Here is a 20,651-nt window from a genome sequence, read left to right on the forward strand (position 1 = left end):
ATTACGAGTCTTGGAAAATCCAAATGCGTAGTGTTCTTATTGTCAATGATCTATGGAGCTATGCGAATGGAGACGTGGTGTCAACGCCAGAAACAGAAGCCGAATGAAAGATCAGGGATGGAAAAGCCCTAGCGTTAATTTTGCTAAGCACATCGAAAAATCAGGTAAATCATATAAAAAAGCAGTTACAGCCGCGGAAGCTTGGTCAGGATTAGAGAAAATTCATGAGTCTAAAGGTCCTGTACGCAAAGCAGTTTTGTATAAGCAATTATATCGCATGCGCAAAGAATCTAGCCAGTCAATGACGCAATACGTGCATTCTTTTGTCCGCAAGGCAGAGCAACTCGAGGAAGCGGGCATAAAAATTCCTAATTATAGAATAATTCATTATCTATAATGTTATTAAGTTCTTTACCAACAGAATATGATAGTTTTTGCGTAGCAATCGAATCGCGTGATGACGTACCAGACGTTGAATCATTGAAATTAAAGCTGATAGAACAAGTAGCACGTCTCGATGAACAAAATTTAAAATATGACGCTAATGAAAATAATGCTTTATTAATCAAAGGAAAAGGAAATTCTACCAAGAAACATAAAACAATCGTCAAGGAAAACAGCTCAAGGTTTAAACCGAATAAATTCAACGGAAACTGTTTCAAGTGTGGAAAAAGTGGACACAGAGCGGTAGACTGCAGAACAAAGAAGAAATACTCTAATGGAAGTCGAGAAGAGGATGCAATGATTGCGACGGTGTTGAATGCTGAACCGAAGAAAACTACGAAATGGTGTCTGGACAGCGGCGCAACAAAGCACATGTGCAATGATCGCGAAAAATTTGGTATTCTCTCGAAGGATAAAGCATGTAAGGTATATACAGCAGCAGATCATTACGTAAAATCAGAAGGCGCTGGTGACATCAAAATGAGAATTAAAATGCCAGGTAACAAGTTCAATAATATAAGATTACAAGAAACAATGTTAATGCCAGAATTTAGAAGTAATTTATTATTAGTAGCTAAAATAACAGACAATGATTATACGGTAATCTTCCACAAACGCAATGCTGTAGTTAAACGTAAAGATGGTACTACAGCCTTAACGGCGAGGCGACAAGGCGATCTTTATCTAGTGGATGGATCTGACGGAGAAAGTGCATTTAATGTGGAGGAACGTACATTTAAAAACTTGAAACGATGGCACGAAAGGTATGGACACTTAAATCTCAACGATCTAAGAAAGCTGAAATTAAATGAAATAGTGACTGGAGTCAACTTTAATGCAAACGAAGTCCAGTTCGACTGTGAAATTTGTCACATGGGTAAGATACATCAATTACCTTTTAAAGATGCATCAACTAGAGCAAAAGATAAATTAGGGATAGTGCACTCAGACATTTGTGGCCCAATGAGTGTCGCATCCATTGGTGGAGCAAGATATTTTGTTACTTTTATAGACGATTACACAAGGTACACTGAAGTAGTAATGCTAAAGAATCGCTTCGATGTTTTACCTGCATTTAAAAATGATATGCTGCGTGTTAAAACACAATGTGGTTACGGCATCAAGATACTGCGGACTGACAACGCAAAGGGATATACCTCCAAGGAATTTAAAGCTTTACTAGAATCTAATGGCATTAAACATCAGTTAACTGTTGCTTATACTCCCCAACAAAATGGAGTGGCGGAACGAGCTAATCGCACTTTGGTAGAGATGGCTCGCTGCATGCTGTTACAGTCACGATTACCGATGAGTCTATGGGCGGAAGCCATAAATACGGCTAATTTTATAAGAAATAGGTGCCCAATAAAAGCATTGGAAACCAACACCGTTGGAAATGTGGTGTGATCGTAAACCATATGTAGGTTTTATGCGAACCTTTGGAAGCAAGGCGGTAAGTCTAATCAAGAACGCGAGAAAGAAATTTGAAGCTAAAGGAGAAAGCCTAATAATGGTAGGATATTCAAACGAATCGAAGGCGTATCGTTTGTGGAAACCTGGTACAAAAATAATTGTTAAGAGTCGCGATGTACGCAGGGTTGCCAGATATTTCGAACATCAAATCGCCACTAGATGCCACTCAAGTCGCCAAAAATCGCCAACTTTATAATTTGGCTTACAATTAGAATCATAGCACATAAACAACTCAAGTAGTAAAACTGAAGCAATAATACTGAAGCGATAACTTGTAAATAAAACTATGAGTATATTTTTAATATTCCTTTTATAATTTTCATTTGTTTATAAATGTGTTTACATAAGCAGTCTTAAAAATAATATTATCTGAAAGTTATATGTAATAATTTTAATTTAAAATCATGTAAACACAACACTATATAAAACCTCTAAATATAAACCCTCTACATATAAACATATAATAAACTATTGAATATCTATAATAATTATAAACTCGACACAACTTCTATGTTTCAGAAACTTTAACTTCTCTATCTTAAAATTTTTGACATTTAATTAATATCTGAAATAATATCGAGTATTTCATTAAGACTTTCAGCTTCGTTTTCATCGTTATTGGAATTCACGCTGTTGGTCACTTGCTCGTACATGATGTTTGATTTAAAACGAGTCAACATTTCCGTTGAAGGTTGAAATGTTTTGCAACACTTTTCGTGTGCTTGAAAATGCGTACGGATTCTTAGAAGAGATTCCAACATTGGAGTTTTCAGTTTATTTCGAATTCGCGTTTTTATTAAAGTGAGTGATGAAAATGTTCGTTCAACGACAGCGTTACTCGTGGGAATTGTGAGCATTTTTAATATCACTTCTGCTAGTTCTTAAAAAATAAAACGACCGCAAGCATCAGTGTATTTGTACACATTAATCCAAAATATTAAAATATTCGTTGGAATATCTCCTTTATAAAGAGGCATGCCAGTCAACGAAACGGAGTTTTTCCCACTGGCTCTTGTACACAAAGACATCACAGTGAGGATCGAAAAAATTCTGTAAGAGAAGCTCTTCAAATTTGACTCGAACTTGTGAAGTGCAATGACTTGGACTCAACAATTGCATTTTCTTAAAGATTTCAAAATTGTCTGGAAGCCTATGTGCTAATTCCGTCAGTAATCTTTTTAGAAAATTGAAACATCTCTTCTGTATCTGGAGCTTGTTTTCCATGGAGATTTGAGATTTTTCAATTTCCTTTCTGAATTCAGATCCAAAATCCATTTCTGTAACTGGCAAGAAGGCTAGATCGTTTCCAACGGCATCAATTACTTGTTGTACGAGAGACTTATTGTGTACGGCTATTAAGAAATTTGGTTTCAAAATCTGTCCAGCGAATGACAAGAATACTAAAGACATCTCCATATATAAGCTTCCAGGATCAATTTTTTCGCTTTGGAATGATATATTTAGATGTTGTATTTCTGACAAAACGGGCTTCAGAAACACCAGATACAATCTGTTGCAATCATCATTGAGCATATCACGAATTATTCGTGCAGTATAGCACTTTTCGGCATCGCAAGCTATACGGAAATGGGTTTTTAACTCTACCCATTGTTCCAGTAATCGTTTCACAACGTCGTAAAATGCGAGCCATCGCGTTCGCGAAAGTTGAATCATTTGTCTATATTTCTGAGCATCGTTACCCGTGTTGATTAAATCGAACGTTTTCTTATAATTTAGTGTACGCAACGAACTGACGCTAAACCAATTAAATATTTCTCTCGCTAGAAAATCTAAGGAACTCGGAAGTTCTTCACTCGCTTTTGACGCACAGAGATGCAGCGAATGACATGTACATCTCATGAGTTGCAAGTTTGGTACATCATTTTTTAGTAATGTATAAACTGAATGATTGCGTCCACAAAGGTTATTTGCTCCATCCGTACCTATGGCTATCAGATTTTTCAACGGAATTCCGATTTGTTGCAAATACTCAACAATACTCTTGTATAAATCATTGGCCGTTGCTCGCTCTACTTCCAGTAAAGCCAAAAAATCAGTGAGCATGCGATTTTCGGTAGTATCAAAGTATTTGACGCATATACACAGGTAACCGAGACATCAGTGCTTTCATCGATAATAATCGAATAACCTTTTTCTCCAATGGCTTTGACCAAATCGTTTAAAAGGACGGGTGCAATCACGTACTTTACCAAATTTGAACATTTCGTCCTATGTAATCGTAGCGTCTCGAAATTGCTACTCTTTCCTAAGGTTGACAGAACCTCGCCTAGATGATTTACCGAGCGAATAGACGCATGCATCGTTATGTACAATGCCAGCTTTATATCGGCGATTTTCTTCTCGACACTTATTGGAGTCCGATATCCTTTAATTAATAAAAAAACATGTTTTAAATCTCTGATTAAAAAATTATATATTTACGAGTAAAGGCTCATTCAGACAAGACGCGTCAAGCTTACTGCTGCTTGACGCGTCCTGTCTGAATGAGCCTTTAAGCCTCTTGCAAAATGCCAAGCAACAGGCAATAGGAAATGGAAATAAAAAATATCCACCAATAAGAGCAGGAAATAATATCTATTCTCTACTCTTAGTGGTGGATACTTTTTATTTCCAGTTCCTATTGCCTTTTATTTGGTTATAAACGATATAGAGAATTTTTTTTTAATTTTGAATGATTTATTAGTTAGAAAAAAGGAAGTATCAATTGATATTACCATGATCCATCAAAGTTTTATATTTTGTCCTGTTGAGCACTGCAGAATTCTCTTGGTATTTTTTCGAGCGTGCATGCTTTTGAAGATCCGCAAGATGACTTCTCAATGATTGATCACAAATTTTACAATGAGCTTCGTTTGAATCGTTCGGATTCTGGTGTTTTGCTAGAGCAATGTGTTGCAGCCATTCTATACATGTACAAAGTTCGTATTCATACCACATCATCACTTTGATAATATTATTTTGAAATCGTTAATTAGTAAATCAAACTTTAATCAAATTTTCTTAATATTGACTAATATTTTCAGCAATATATTTTTGTCTTTTTATCTTTTTGGCACTTTGGAAAAGTTTCGATCAAAGTAAAAAATGTATAGAAGTCTTCAAAACGTGACGTCGGCAAAATTATAGTAAAATTATCTAAATTAAAGGTATGGAATAAAAAGAAAAAATAGATAACCTTTGCCCCCTTCGGTCGATTCCCACTCCTTACGATATTTTCGTGTATGTTTTTCGTGTTTGCCCATAGTTTCAAGACAACAGTCTTACAATATATAATTTTAACAAACACTGATTTTATATTTCTAAATCGCGGCAAACGGTTTGAATGATACAAGAAACGACAAAACAGTAAACCACAAACCAGTACTGGTACGTTAACAACTACAAAATATCCAGGTTAGGTTTCTTTAATAGCAGTTATGGCCTATCCACAGTATCCACCAATGAGTAATAAGCATAAACTATGAAAACGAGAGAGGAAAAATGTAGAAGTTGAATGGACGAAGTCAATCACCACTTACCGGGACACCATGGTAACAAAGAAAGAAAAAAAATGAAAAATTCCCTAATTCAAAAATCGCCAAATAATCGCCAAAGCGAATTGTGAAGTCGCCCAAAATCCGCCATGTCGCCAATTGCGATTTTTCGACGCCAAATAGCTTTCAAAAGTCGCCAATTTGGCGTAAAATCGCCAAATCTGGCAACCCTGGATGTACGATTCTTGGAAGACGAGAAAGTGGCAAACAAACAACCAGTGGAAGTGTTTGAGCCTCCAATTCAAATTTTGGTTCAAATTTTGAAGATGAAAATGTAGAATGTGATGTTGAAACAGAAGATGAGACGAAAGAAGAACGGTATGAAGAAGACGCGACAGAAAGGGAAGAATCTGATGAAACAGAAGAAAATTCGAATGAGAGAAATAATATTTATCAAACTCCAGAAAGAAATATTCATGCACATGAGGAAACTATAAAAAGAGGTCCAGGACGACCGAGGAAGTTAAAAACAGGCAAACCAGGAAGGCCTAAACGTTTATTTCACGAAGCAGCGAACTACACAAACGAAAGCTATGATGATCCAGTGGACATAGATGATATGTTTAGTCGTCATGACAAATCCTTGTGACTAGAAGCAATGAGTTCAGAGTACAAGTCATTAATGGAAAACAATACCTGGGAACTAATCGAAAGGCCAAAGAACAAAAAGGTGTTATCTAACAAATGGGTGTTTAAACTGAAAAGAAACCAGGATGGCTCTGTGGACAAATACAAAGCAAGATTGGTTGCACGAGGTCATGAACAAAAAGAAAGAATAAATTACTCACAAGGAAAGGCACGGAAGTGTCCCCCTCCGATTTTGATGAGCTTTTAATATGTTGTTTTCTAGACAAAAATAAGGGACACGTATTTTTTTATACGTGCTCATACGCGTGTTTAGGGGGTAAAACACCCCTTTGAAAAAAATCGGTTTTTTCCTTTCAAGATGAATATTTCAGAAACTATAAGAGATAGAAAAAAATTTTCAAATTAAAAGTTAAGTGGCTTCAAGAGTACTTTACAATAATTACAAAAAAAATTTTTGTTTTTCTAAATTTTCAAAATACCCCCACCACTAAATATATATTTTTTTAATTTTGAAATTTCTTTATTACCATGTGAAAGGTTATTTTTTACGAATCCATCCATATATAATTAAGTTATGTTTCGAAAAGTCATTTTCCAGAATTAATTATAAACCTCTCTGTAATACGCTATTCGTGTCCGTCCATGCGCTCGATTTTTCGCGCAACACATTCTGTTTTTCCGTGATAGAAGATAATTAACAGATACATTTGAAAGACATTTTATATAATTATCGGAAGTTTTTATCATGTTAGACATTTAACCCTAAGCAGTTGGATACATAATAAATATCAAGACACAAAAATAATATATTATATAAATTGTTATAGTCTAAAAGACTATAACTTTATTTTACATAAATTTTATCATTAAAATGCGATGGAATGTTCGCGAACCGCGTAAAACCGCCACCTCAGCGAATCACGCGCGAGTTCGCCAGAAATGCGAAAATGCATACGTTTCGACTTTCAAACGCCTTCGCCACAAAGTTCACCATGACTTTATATGGTCATGTTGCTAGGCGATCCCCTCCCAAATTTTGCTAAAAACTAGTGAATAAAAACTGCTCACCGCGAGCGTGCGACGGACAATCGTTAAGAAAAAATCAATCAATAAAGAGTGTATCTGAATCTGTTGGAGCGAAATAGTATAAAAGGTTGTTGTTTTGCGAGTGTTAACGTGACATCGTTTAATGGTGTACTAAATCGGTGCGTGTGCTCTTGTAAGTATTTATTGATATTTTAAAGATCTATTAATTTATATTTTTCTTACGATTTTCTTACTTTTGTGGCTGTGTAAAATCACAATTATAACATAAATTTTCACAATTATAACATGAAATTGTAGTGGTGTGGCTGATGTGTTTGCGTGTGTGATTGCTTTGTGTAGGTCGCTAGTTTCTGCACGTTTTGTGAAGTATTTTCTTAAGTTATCGATCTGTTTGTAGTTTAGGTTTTTGATGTCTATGAAACCTCTTCCCCCTCCTCTCTGTCTAGTGTGAATCTTTCCAGTTCTGAGTGTATATGGTGTATTCTGTACTTGTGACAGTGTGATCGTGTGAGTGTGTTGAGTGCTTCCAGCTCCGTGTCGCTCCACCTTACCACTCCGAACGAGTATGTTAGTATTGGTATTGCAAATGTGTTAATTGCCGTCGTTTTGTTCCTTGCTGTTAATTCTGTCTTCAATATCTTAGTTAGTCTCTGCTTATATTTCTGCTTCAATTCTTCTTTAATTTTTGCGTGTTCTATTCCTATTTTCTGTTTGTATCCTAAGTATTTGTAGTCGTCTGTATTTTCCATTGCCTCTATGTGATTGTTGTTATTGTCTAGTATGTAGTTTTCTTGTTTATTTTGCTTACCCTTGATTATACTGTTCTTTTTACATTTATCAATTCCGAAAGTCATATTTATGTCTGTGCTAAATATTTCTGTTGTTTTAAGTAGGTGGTTTAGTTGATGGTTCGTTGCTGCTAGCAGTTTTAAATCGTCCATGTATAGTAGGTGTGTGATCTTATGTGGATATGTTCCTGTGATATTGTATCCATATTTTGTGTTATTTAGCATGCTGGATAGTGGGTTCAGGGCTAGACAGAACCAGAACGCACTTAAAGAATCTCCTTGATATATTCCTTGTCTTATCTGTATGGGTTGTGATGAGATATTACCTGTATTTGTTCGGATGTTGAGTGTGGTGCTCCAGTTTTTCATTACTGTTACTAAGAACTGTATTAGTTTGGGGTCTGCTTTGTATATTTGTAATATTTGTATTAACCAGAAGTGTGGTACACTATCGAAGGCTTTTTGATAGTCAATATATGCGAAGTGCAACGATTTTTGTTTGATTTTAGCCCGATGTGTTATTTCTGCGTCTATTACCAATTGTTCTTTGCATCCCCGGGCTCTCTTACAACATCCTTTCTGTTCTTCATTGATTATCTTGTTGTGTATTGTGTGCTCGGTTAATTTCTGTGTTATGATTGCTGTAAGTATTTTTTATATCGTTGGTAAGCATGTTATAGGGCGATATTTCGCTGGGTTAGTTGTGTCCATTGTGTCTTTAGGTTTCAGGTAGGTTATTCCTTGTGTAAGTGTGTGTGGTATTTTGTGTAGATGTGTGATATAACTGTTGAATAGTTTGGCTAAGTGTGCGTGTGTTGCTTTTTAACCAGAAGTTGGCTATTTTGTCTTTTCCGGGTGCTTTCCAGTTGTGTGTGGAATTGATTGTTTGAGTGACTTCTTCGTGTTTGATTATTATCTCGGGCATTTGTTGTATTGTGCTGTATTTGTTTGTTTCCGTTTGTATCCACTGTGCTTGTCTATTGTGTTGTATTGGGTTTGACCATATGCTGCTCCAAAAGTGTTCGACATTTTTGATATTTGGTGGGGTGTTTACTGTGGTCTCTAAGTTATCTAGTGTCTGGTAAAATTTTTTCTGATTTGTGTTAAATAATTGGTTTTGCTTTCTTCTGTTTTCACTTTTTTTATATCGTTTGAGTCGTTTGGCTAGTGCTTGTAGTTTCTGTTTCTTTTCATCTAGCAGTTCTGTTGCTTCTTGCTTTGACATATTTCCTATTGTTCTTCGTTTCTTATTTGATATTTTGTCTTGTATAAATTGTGTTAGTTGTCCGATATCTTTTTTAAGTTTTTTTATCTTTTCCTGTATTCTATGTTGCCATGCCGGTTTTGCGAGTTTCTTTTGTGTGTTGCTTAATTGTTGGTCTTTCTGTATAGTATGTATTCTTACTGTGGTAAGTGCTCCTGTGTAGATGAGTGATTGAAGTTCTTCCATAGTTGTGTTACTATTTATTTTGTTTTGTATGATTGCGTTGATGTGTGCTATTGTTGTGTTGATGTGTGGGTTATTTGGTATCTTATATATGTAAGGTCTATTGTCTGTAATTGTGTCCTTATATTCTATATATGTTAGTGCGAATTTTTCTTCTATGTCTGTTGTGTCTATTGGTTCATGTTGTGGTTGCATTTTTCCTTGTTGTTGTCTTATCGTTTCGTCTTCTTGTGATTAGTTGGTTGGTTCAGTTTCCTTTTCTCTGTCTGTTTGTTGTGTAACTTGTATGTTTATTTGTCCTTCTTCTTTTCTTTTTGATTGTGTATTTTGTTCTAGTTGTTATTTTACTTGTTGCTTGATGTGTTCTAGTTCTGGCTGAGGAATCCTATTGTTTCTGGTTATTACTCGTATCTGCTAATCGTTGTTCAGTCAGGAAATTAAGTTCTGGGTATCTATTGATGAATGTCGTGTGTAATTGTGATCTATATCCGGTTGTGTTTGTTTCAAGGTTTGTAACCTGATAGTAACAGGACATGAGGTGTCGGTTTACTTCGTCTGACCATCTCATTCTCTGTCTTTGTTTTCCTCCTAGAGTGGTTCCTGGGAGCATGTCCCGCAAAACATTTCTATTTGGGTTTGTATCTTTGTCCGTTGTATCAGCCGTGTCATCGATATTGTGGTCGGGTGTAGTGTTCAAGTGTTGCTCCCGACCGTGGCGCCGCTTGTCCGAAGCTTCTTTTGTTTCATTTGGAACCCATTATACACACTGCAGGGGGGTTAGCCCTATTAGTGGTTGTCCTTTTAGTCGCCTTTTACGACAGGCAGGACATGCCGGAGGCCTATTCTTACCCCGGGGCCCCCACGGGGGTTATTATTATTATTATTATTATTATTATTATTATTATTATTATTATTTCATCTTGTGCTGTCTTAAATTAAACAAGTTTAGAATCTCGTGCGGCATTTTATGCATACATTTTGAGTTTATTTATATTTAACGTTTTAATATCTTATCGCATATTAAATATAAATTTGATTTGTTATATCAATGTTATTTTAGCTTTGCACGCGAAAAAAACGTGACAGAGATAAATGACATATAATAGATAAACGTTACATAGATAAATGTATCCGTGTTAGTTATCTTTCATTATAGAAAAACAGGATGTGTTACGCGAAAAATCGAGCGCATGGACGGAGACGAATAGCATATTACAGAGAAGTTTATAATTAATTCTGGAAAATGATTTTTCGAAACATAACATCATATATGATTGGATTCGTAAAAAAATAACATTTCACTTGGTAACAAAGAAATTTCAAAATTAAAAAAAATATATTTAATGGTAAGGGTATTTTAAAAAATTAAAAAAATAACAATTTTTTTTGTTATTGTTGTAAAGTACTCTTGAAGCTATTTAACTTTTAATTTGAAAATTTTTTATATCTCTTATAGTTTCTGAAATATTTATCTCGAAAGAAAAAAACCGATTTTTTTCAAAGGGGTGATTTATCCCCTAGACACGCACGTAAAAAGAGTACGTATAAAATGATACGTGTCCCTTATTTTTGTCTAGAAAACAACATATTTTAATAGCTTTTAAGCTCATCAAAATTGGAGGGAGCACTTCCGTGCCTTTCCTTGTTAGGTCTATTCTTAGATGGTTTCATCAATCAATTTTTTTATATTCCCAAATAAAAGTAAATAGAAATGTAATTCATCTCTAATTTGTCACGGACGAAATCCGCGCTCGCCGGCGGATAATCGCAGCCGGGATCAGGATTCGGTTTTCGGTTAGGCAAGCTCAAAAATTACTCTCGGGTTTTACGTCAGAAAATAAAAGCAAAGTTTTATTCACGTTGAGTGTGTACAGAAATGAAATGTATAAATGTTCGAGCGTGTGCGTGTACGGGGTGACGGTACGATGCAGCGTGTATAAAATGTTCGGCGTGCGTGCGTACGGTGTGACGGTACGATGCAACAGTGCATACACGTTCGAAATGCACAAGTAACCCGCACTTCGATATATTTCGCGGGTTCGTACGTTGGAATGCGCGTATACCGCGCGTGTTTACAAACGGGCGCGGTCAATGACCGTTTGACGTAGCGTGGCTCGCGTTTTTGTCGTTCGTCTGGGCTTTCGATCTAGTCCCGTTTTTACGCGGATAATAAGCGTGTTGTTCTCGGAAATGCGCGAGGATTTCCTAGTTTGAGATATGAGGTTTCCGGGAACGCCGTGCCGACGAGAACGTCCAAGGTAGCTCTCCTCTCTACCTCGAGGTTTATGCACCGGCGTTAGGCGGTCGGATGTTGGACCGATATCGAGATCACTCGATCGAACCGGAGTGCACTCTGATGCGGTTTCTTTCGGTCGGAAGATGCTCGGATGGAAGGAGCTTGTAGCAAGAATCGAGAGTGCTCGATGGAGGAAGAGTTCTCTCTACCTCCGGATCTTGTACATTGGCTATTCCTTTAGGAGCAGTCTAGGTTTCGGATCGTTTCACTTACGTGAGCGGATTTGGAAAAATAAGTGATTAGTTCGCCGAATGCGGCCTTTTTATACCGGCTAATTGCCCGCGTCGGCGCGCGGCGGTATTACCCCTTCCGAACGGGTTTCGGGAAACGGTGCGGTCGGGCCCGCTCGGAAGGGTTCGGGAGGTGCACCGAACGCGGGTTTTCGCCGGTCGGCGGTTCGGGCCGCATCGGTAACGCTCGGCGGTGTTCGGCTAATTTAGCCCAACGGCTTAAAGCCGTATATGCAGTACGTGTAATTGTTTAAAAATGTGGGCGCATCGCGCCCCTGCCTATGCCCGGCGGGTGTTCTGCCGGGCGGCAGCATCCGGCGGATCGCATGCCAGGAAAAAGTAACGTGCAGGGAGTGCATCGTTACAAATTGAAATGGGTTTTTTCAACTGTCTGCTTCTATATAGTGGCTGCGTTTCGATATTCACTGCCAGTACTGAGAATCTATAGTTTATGTCACGCATACTATAGATTTTCAGTACTGGCAGTGAATATCGGAACGCTGCCAGTATAGAGTTCTAATTACACAGGCCTGCGAGGTTTAGTTACAAAAAGCAGAGTAGGTGAATCTGATAGATTTTGTGACGCTGAAAATGAATCTGGCCGTAGAATTTCCCCAACACGTCAGGTTTTTGAGTAATTTAGTTGAATGTCTCAAAAATCGCTATTTTGGCCAATTTCATGAATTTATTGTGAAGAAATTAAATTTTTTGAAATATTTCTACCAATGGCATCGTATAGTACTCACTTTCACCTTTCAAATCCACTTTCGATTACCGCCGCACGATTTTTTTTCGCTAAGATATATAAGTATGAAGTTATAAGAAAATTTACGTTAAAGAATGAGTGACGCCAAAAACAGGCCAAAAATCGCCTGTTTCGCCACCCTTGAAATCCGACTTGAATTTGGTGCTAAACGATAGTTATATATAAGACATTAATCCTCTGAAAGTTTCAGATTGAGCCCACTCTTTATCTCCAAGATATGATGGGTCAAAGTTCGCATTGTACATCAAGTGCCTTATCCACTGCTTCAATAAGATCTACATGCAAAAAATAAAGTCATGATATATGTCATGAAGAATAAGATCTTACACATATACCTACATACGTGTGTGTGTGTGTGTGTGTGCGTGCGCGCGCGCGCGCGCGTGTGGGTCATACTCTCTTAATCAGTTATTCTCATAAGTAGCCCAGAATGGATTGCATGAAAGTGACTACGGGATGTACGATGTAACCGAGAAAATATTGTCAAAATAATTTGTCCATAACAGAATTGTTCAAACGATTTATTGCAAAAATGATTTTCGGTAGGAAATAATGGCGCCATCTCATTCAAGAGGAAATCACATGTTAATAATGCTCCGTACAGGCCGAAGATTGCAAATGTTATAAAAAAACAACAAAAAAACAATCAATGAACAAAAAATTAAAAAGAAAATAGCATAAGAGCCAACGCGCGGTAGTTGCAGCGCAGAGATCTCTGCTTTGGAACACTGTTGCATGACCGGTTATAATTTACATATCTGAGCGAAAAAAAATCGTGCGACGGTAAGTGGATTTGAAAGCTGAATGTGAGTAGGGGGAAAAGTTGAACGATCGCGCCAGTTGCACATGCAGGAAGAAGCTTAATAAAAAAATATTAAGAAATCAAAGGCGTATAAGAGCCAAACGCGGGTGATCGTGCGACAGTTTCACAGAAAATTTTAGAGCCTTATTATCTTCTTAATTTATTTCTTAATCAAAAAGTCAAGAAACAATGTTCATTACTATATTGGTATTATGTTTATTTTATTGGTATATAATTATTATGTGTATCATAAAAAATACGGGCAACTTCTTAATCTTATACCGGGACCATTGGGTTTTCCCAATATTGGCAATGCGCTCCAATTGTATGTGTCAGCAGGTATGTACAAAATTTCTAATCTATTTACATTAATTGACAAAGGAAATCTGTGTCATGTATACAAGCAAAAATTTATAAATCATTTATTCTAAAACATATTTATTAAGATTTATTAAGATTATTACATGCAGATTACTTCTCTTTGCAATAACAATTTGTAATCCATTTTCTTTATTACTATTTATCTGTTTTCAACGTATTTGGATACATGTGCACATTAATATTGAAACTAAAATTAATCCCAACATTTGTGTGTATTGATATATATAATATAATTTTCAAAGGAATTATGGAAGTTCTTGTGTAAATTATTTGATGAATTTGTCCCATTTTTAAACTAGGGGGGGGGGGTTTATATATGCAATAATTACCCGTCATCCAGACGATTTAGAGGTAATAAAAGAAATTTCATTCTCTATACACATTACGATTGAATTAGATTGAAGAATCTTACGATTCACAGAAAGATTTTTACTAATAAAAAATGTATCTTAAAAACAATGAAAAGACAAATTGATACTCCATCGAAATTAGAATAAAATACAGAGATACAATTAATAAATTATTTGTGTATCTAAGATTTTGGTGATATAATAAGTGAATAATATATATTTCTTTCTGTTTCCGATAATTTCAGACGATACTAAGCAGCACTAAGCACATCGAGAAAAGTCTTGTGTATAACATGTTTCATTCTTGGTTAAATACAAGTCTCGGCACTAGCACAGGTAATAATATAATAACGTCAATATATAAGTGCATACTTTTCTATTACAATTTGTTGTCGATCTATCTGCATCACAGAAAATCAAATAAAATGTTACAATTAGACTTGAATATTATCTTAAATGGTGAATTTATACAACCTCTTTGTTATAAAGACTAATAAATTTGAAAGAAATTTGCAGATAAGATATTGAGAGATAATTTCGCCGAGATGTATATATTGTCATAAATAGAAATAAGAGAAATATTTTAGTTAAATCAAACACCATCACTAATTAAACTAACACATCGCTAATAGATTGTACTATCAGTAATAGATTTAATTAATATTATTTATTTAATTCATATATTATATATTACATATTTTTATTAATATTATATATTATATATTTATATTAATTTATTTCTATTTACTAATTTATAAAAAGTTTATTACAAAATAATAATTACATCTACGTTGATACTTGCAATTTCTCTTTTATCGCACAATTTTGCATTATTTTGTTTTTGTTTCAGCGATTAAGTGGCAGGCGCGGCGAAAAATGTTAACACGTACATTCCATTTTAATATATTAAATAAGTTTGTTAATATCTTGATCAAGAAGGGCGATTGCATGGTAAAATCTTTGAAAGATGTCGGAAGGACAGTTGATTTATTACCATTTATTAGTGAACGTACACTAAACGCGATATGCGGTAAGGGGTTCTTATTTTACATTATGTACAGGAATTATTTATTCTAAATGATTATAGCTTAAAATAAAAATAGAACAATGTTTCTATACGAAGTATCAATGTAACAAGTAAAGACTGTAAAGGTAGATAATATCTAATATTTTATAAAAAAAAGCTGTCCGCAAAATATTTACTTGTAAATAATCTTCGACTGTTTTATTTATTTGCAGAAACTGTCATGGGCGTCTCTTTGCAAAAACTTAGCGAGTTCCAACAACAGTATCGAAATGCGATTCACGATATAACCGAATTAATGATTTATAGGTAATTCATGAATTTAAAATATAATCGTATGACTTTTTAAGTTATAATCCACATCTTTTAATTTATAATCTTATCTTTTAACTTTCAATCTATCTATAATTTTTTAACAGTGATACATTACATTATACATTTTGAAAAATAGATTAATTAATGTATAATTATGTAAAGATGGAAGTGAAAATGTCACTTCGTTTAGTCGACAATTTTCATTCAAAATCTATTGTATGTGTATCACTAAATGTTCTATTACATAATTGTTTGTAATCTTTAAAATGTTGAAAATATCAGAACAATTAAGAGAAAAATAAATTGTATCCAAAATTTGTAAAGAAATTATCTTTGATCAAAAAATCTATAGCTAACATAAAATAAAAAGTTTTTAGAAAATTATACTTTTTTGTAATATACATAGATTTAAATTTCTTATATATTTTTTACAATCTATTATTAAAGATTATTAAAGATTAAACTAATTTCATGATGGCTTTAATTAAGGCTTTTATAAAATAACATTATTGGGATTATATTATCATTTGAAATTATGTAGTTTTATTGAATTTTAGAGTATTAAGGCCTTGGTTGTATAATGATTTATTATTCTCATTGTCACCACAAGGAAGAAAGCAAAAGAAAGTCTTGAAAATATTGCATGGATTTACGGAAAAAGTACGTTATCACACTATTTTAAATCTTACAACACTTTTATGTGTAAAATAACAATAAATCTCGTAATCTTTGTAGGATTACATTATTTATTTTAAATATTAATATTATGTTATAAATATCTATGATAAAATACAATACCATTGCTGTTTAATACAAAAAAATTAATTCAAAATTTAAAAATTGTACTTGTATAGGTCATCGCGGAAAGAAAGCTTTATCATGAACGCACCAATGACCGATATTTAAAAAACCTTGAAAGAGCTAACAAAGAGCCTAACAAAGAGACAGAAAATTTCGACGTGTTTGGAAGTACGTAAGAGATCAGAGCTTTTAATTTAAGTTTGGCTGCGCAATTTAATATTATACATTATATGCTTGCATTATTTATATTAAACACATAATCACATGTAATAATACAACATATGTTTGCTGTAAAATTAAATCATTATTATTTGTAATAAAATTTGAATTTTAAACAAGAACTGTTATATAATTAAAGTGTGGCATGTAAAAGTGAAATCGTTATTAATATGCTTTTTTTTTAGTTAAAAAAAATAGGCTAGCCATGTTGGACCTTTTAATAGCGGCATCTCGAGAAAATTCTCTAACTGATTTGGATATCAGAGAAGAAGTCGACACTTTTATATTTGGAGTAAGTACCTGTAAACTTTTTTATTTTTTTGCACATAATATCTAAGTATGCATTAACAATAAGACGATATGCATATGAGGATGGTTATAGGATCATGATACTACAACGGCGGGTATAATGTTTACTTTACTACTCTTAGCTGAACACAAAGATATCCAGATACCTATTTCTCGCAATATATTGCGATATATAATTTAAATTAAGATTTTTATTCAAAGTAATAAAGATATCAAATTCTTGTTCCGATATATTTTTCCTAGATATATTAGAATATTCGGAAGAGATTTAACCGTATTTAAAATAAATGTAAATATTTTGATTTATTAAGAATTTATTTTTATCTGTGCACTAAAAATCAGAACTGAGAAATACACTTTCATTATATTATTGATGACACAGGAGCGTGTGAGGGCTGAAGTCGATACTGTGATGCAAGAGAATGGAGGAAAACTTAACATGAGATCATTACAAAATTTATCATATTTAGACAGATGTTTAAAGGAAGCGCTACGTTTGTATCCCAGCGCAGTTATGATATCACGCAAGCCTGGTATGATGTAAAATTACGTAATTAGTCACTTTTTGCTGCATATATTTTTGAATATGTTACATAATATGAAGTATATATGATTCAATGTAAAATAAGATTAATTAGTATTTTAAGAATACAATATTGTTATATTTTATTTTTCTCAAAAAAGTTCGTATTTTTGTAAACTTTAGTTTTTCAATTTTATAATAATTTTCAGAATCATATATCGTACCCGCTGGAACGACCATAATTCTTAATATCTACGAGTTGATGCAGTGAGAAAAATCGAAGAAAATTAATTTTCTTCGATTTTTCTCACTGCATCAACTTGTTATACTCTTACAGTATCTGCTTTAGTTTCAAACTGTTTTCATTTGATGGATATGAATCTTATATGAACCGGATGAGCAGGACGTATTATTATATCAAACATTAATCGGATATTTTTTAAATACTCAACAGGTTCCAAGTAAAAATTATGTATCATAGGAGCTATCATAGCTTTCATCATCAGTAAGCCGAGACGTTGACCTACAATTCGAAGTTTATGATAAATTATCGATATGAAGATAAACGAAAATCGCGATAAATTCACCTATGCAATTTCTCGGTCCTGCGCTGAATGGTACACGGAATAATACACGCATCATATATCAAGGTGTCAAGGTTGATAGAAGTCTGTTTCTGACGATTAGAGAACGCCATAGTGGATCATGGTTGCTGTTTTAATTTTCTTCTTCATTTCCTGTAACAAGTCCCTTTTTTTGTACTAGTGGATTGTTTTCTCCTTTTTTTTGGTAGCTAGAATCTTTTTCTTGGAAATAATTTTTAATCGACGAAATATATTCATCGTATACTTGAATCGATTTACAATACTGCAATTATATTTTTATATCTGCAGCAGTTTAAATTTGTCAAGAGATTTAATTAAACAAATATTAAGGAATCACAGGCTATAAGAGCCAAACGCGAGTGATCGTGCGACGGTTTCACAGAAAATTAATTTTTCTGTGAAACTAATATTTGTGCACAGGGCACGGATTTATCTTGGCTAGACCAAGTAAAATTTATAATCTCAAATCCGAGATTCTTATAATACCCCTCTTACCCCCCAAAGAAGTTATAGGCGAGAAAAATGACAGGCCGAAAGTCGCTGAATCGGGAATCGAACCCGAGTCTTTCGCTTGCCGGGCGACTGCTCTTACCACTGAGCTATTCAGACCCCACGACCTGACATCTCTCTCGCCCGAATATCAATATCCATTGCTAATTACACCTCTTAACGCCGGTGTGAACAACACGTTACATAATTAAGAAGATAGTAAGGCTCTAATATGTAAATATACAAATATTTAAGGAATCACAGTCTATAAGAGCCAAACGCGGGTGATCGTGCGACGGTTACACAGAAAATTAATTTTTCTGTGAAACTAATATTTGTGCACAGGGCACGGATTTATCTCTGTTATTTTTCTCGCCTATAACTTCTTGGGGGGGTAAGAGGGGTATTATAAGAATCTCGGATTTGAGATTATAAATTTTACTTGGTCTAACCAAGATAAATCCGTGCCCTGTGCACAAATATTAGTTTCACAGAAAAATTAATTTTCTGTGAAACCGTCGCACGTCACCAGCGTTTGGCTCTTATAGCCTGTGATTCCTTAATATTTGTATATTTACATATTAGAGCCTTACTATCTTCTTAGATTTAATTAAATTTAATTCTTTTTTCTGTCATGTGAAATAATATTTTTATATTTTTTCCTTGTCTATTTTCAATTTTAAGTGAGAAACGTTTTAATTATACATTTAAAAGATGCAGTATATTTATCGTCACATTATCATACTTTAAATTTAATTCCTTCATACATAAAATATTATTTATATTATATTTGTTCTTTTCTATATGTTAATGAATTCCTTCTTCACATAAATCTCGTGGGAAGGAGATCTGTCGCGTAGATTTACACTTACACGCGCACACAAACACACAATTTCAATTTTTAGTACATCTTAATTTATCTTTCATGTAAATGATACTTTGAACACACAGATATTTAAAAATGTGTTAGGATTTTATATATTGAGAGCTTTAATTGTTATCTTCTTTACAAAAAGCCAAATTAAAAAAAATAAAGATGTGGCTAAAGATAGCTGAAATTTATAAAATTTTGGATATTTTAGGAATAGGAGGGTAAGCTACCTTTGTACTATCTACTAATATAACTATTAAGTTTCATTTATATTTATTTATATTCTATTTGTTTTATTTATTTATATTTATATTTTTATTATATTTTCCAGAATAAGAATTCAATATATCAGGAAACAATGATATGAATATTAATATAGCCAGCTGCAAATGGCTATTTATAATTATATAAATATGAAAAGAGAGAAACAATTAACACTCCAGTTATACAATGTTCATCAACGTCGTACAACATTCATTCTTGTCGAAACAAACTAAAATTACCAAAATAAAAAGAAAATTAAAAACAGAGCAAAACAAAAGCGAAAACAAAAAATTAGAAAGTACGGGATTTAAAAAATTTAGTTAATATTTCAAGATCACGAAATGCTAAGTAAAGAATTGAAAAAAACATGTAAAACTATATTGAAAATTAGATTAATTGATAATCTCCAGGATAAAACTATAATACAAAATATATATAAATATTTTAAGTTTGTTGAAAATACTTTTTATTATAATATAAATTTTTATTTTTTAGAATAATAAATTAAACGAAAAAATAAGATTTTAGAATTGAGAAATATCACTGAAAAATTATTGTATAAAAATTATGTATATGACATATATAACGATGTCATGAGATTATAAGGACAAAATAAAGGGTACAAATAAAATAACGAACCAATGAACCACACATTTGAATTTTAAAATAATAGTTTGCATTTTTATTTGTTTATATATATATATATTAACAATTTATCGACTAATAAGAGACCACAAAGATCTCCAATCGTTTGTGAAAAATGTGGGGTATAAGTGAAACGTATCAGCGCCATTTGCACAACGTGAATATAAAAATATTAAATTTTAATAAAAATTAATATTTTATATTAATAAAAATGCAACATTATCATATATTAAATATTTATTTTAATCATGTTGATTCTTATTGTTAGTTTTAGCATATTACAATTCATATTCACTTATATCGTGTTACGTTTTACATTTTATTTATCTTACATTCATATAATATATATATTCTTACGAAAGATATAATCTACTTTTTTATTTTTTTTTTATCTATCTATACATATCTTGTACTTTAAAG

General features: G+C 33.5%; 1 protein-coding gene across 1 annotated transcript; it reads left to right on the top strand.

The window, feature by feature from the left end:
* The first annotated feature begins 13,046 nt into the window (after window positions 1-13,046).
* Window positions 13,047-20,071, top strand: LOC145959386 (cytochrome P450 4C1-like). Its single transcript, XM_083078192.1, has 10 exons — window positions 13,047-13,774; window positions 14,412-14,502; window positions 15,017-15,196; window positions 15,406-15,499; window positions 16,063-16,165; window positions 16,360-16,474; window positions 16,711-16,817; window positions 17,217-17,367; window positions 17,812-19,543; window positions 19,654-20,071. Exons 1-9 carry the CDS (start codon window positions 13,625-13,627, stop codon window positions 17,820-17,822), a joined length of 1,002 nt encoding a protein of 333 aa, XP_082934318.1. The 5' UTR covers window positions 13,047-13,624; the 3' UTR covers window positions 17,823-19,543; window positions 19,654-20,071.
* Window positions 20,072-20,651: the final 580 nt, after the last annotated feature.

The sequence above is a fragment of the Camponotus vicinus genome, unplaced genomic scaffold (genome assembly GCF_025532165.1).
Source record: "Camponotus vicinus isolate PSW18456_S1 unplaced genomic scaffold, iyCamVici1.0 SCAF_1, whole genome shotgun sequence".
Classification (NCBI taxonomy): domain Eukaryota; kingdom Metazoa; phylum Arthropoda; class Insecta; order Hymenoptera; family Formicidae; genus Camponotus; species Camponotus vicinus.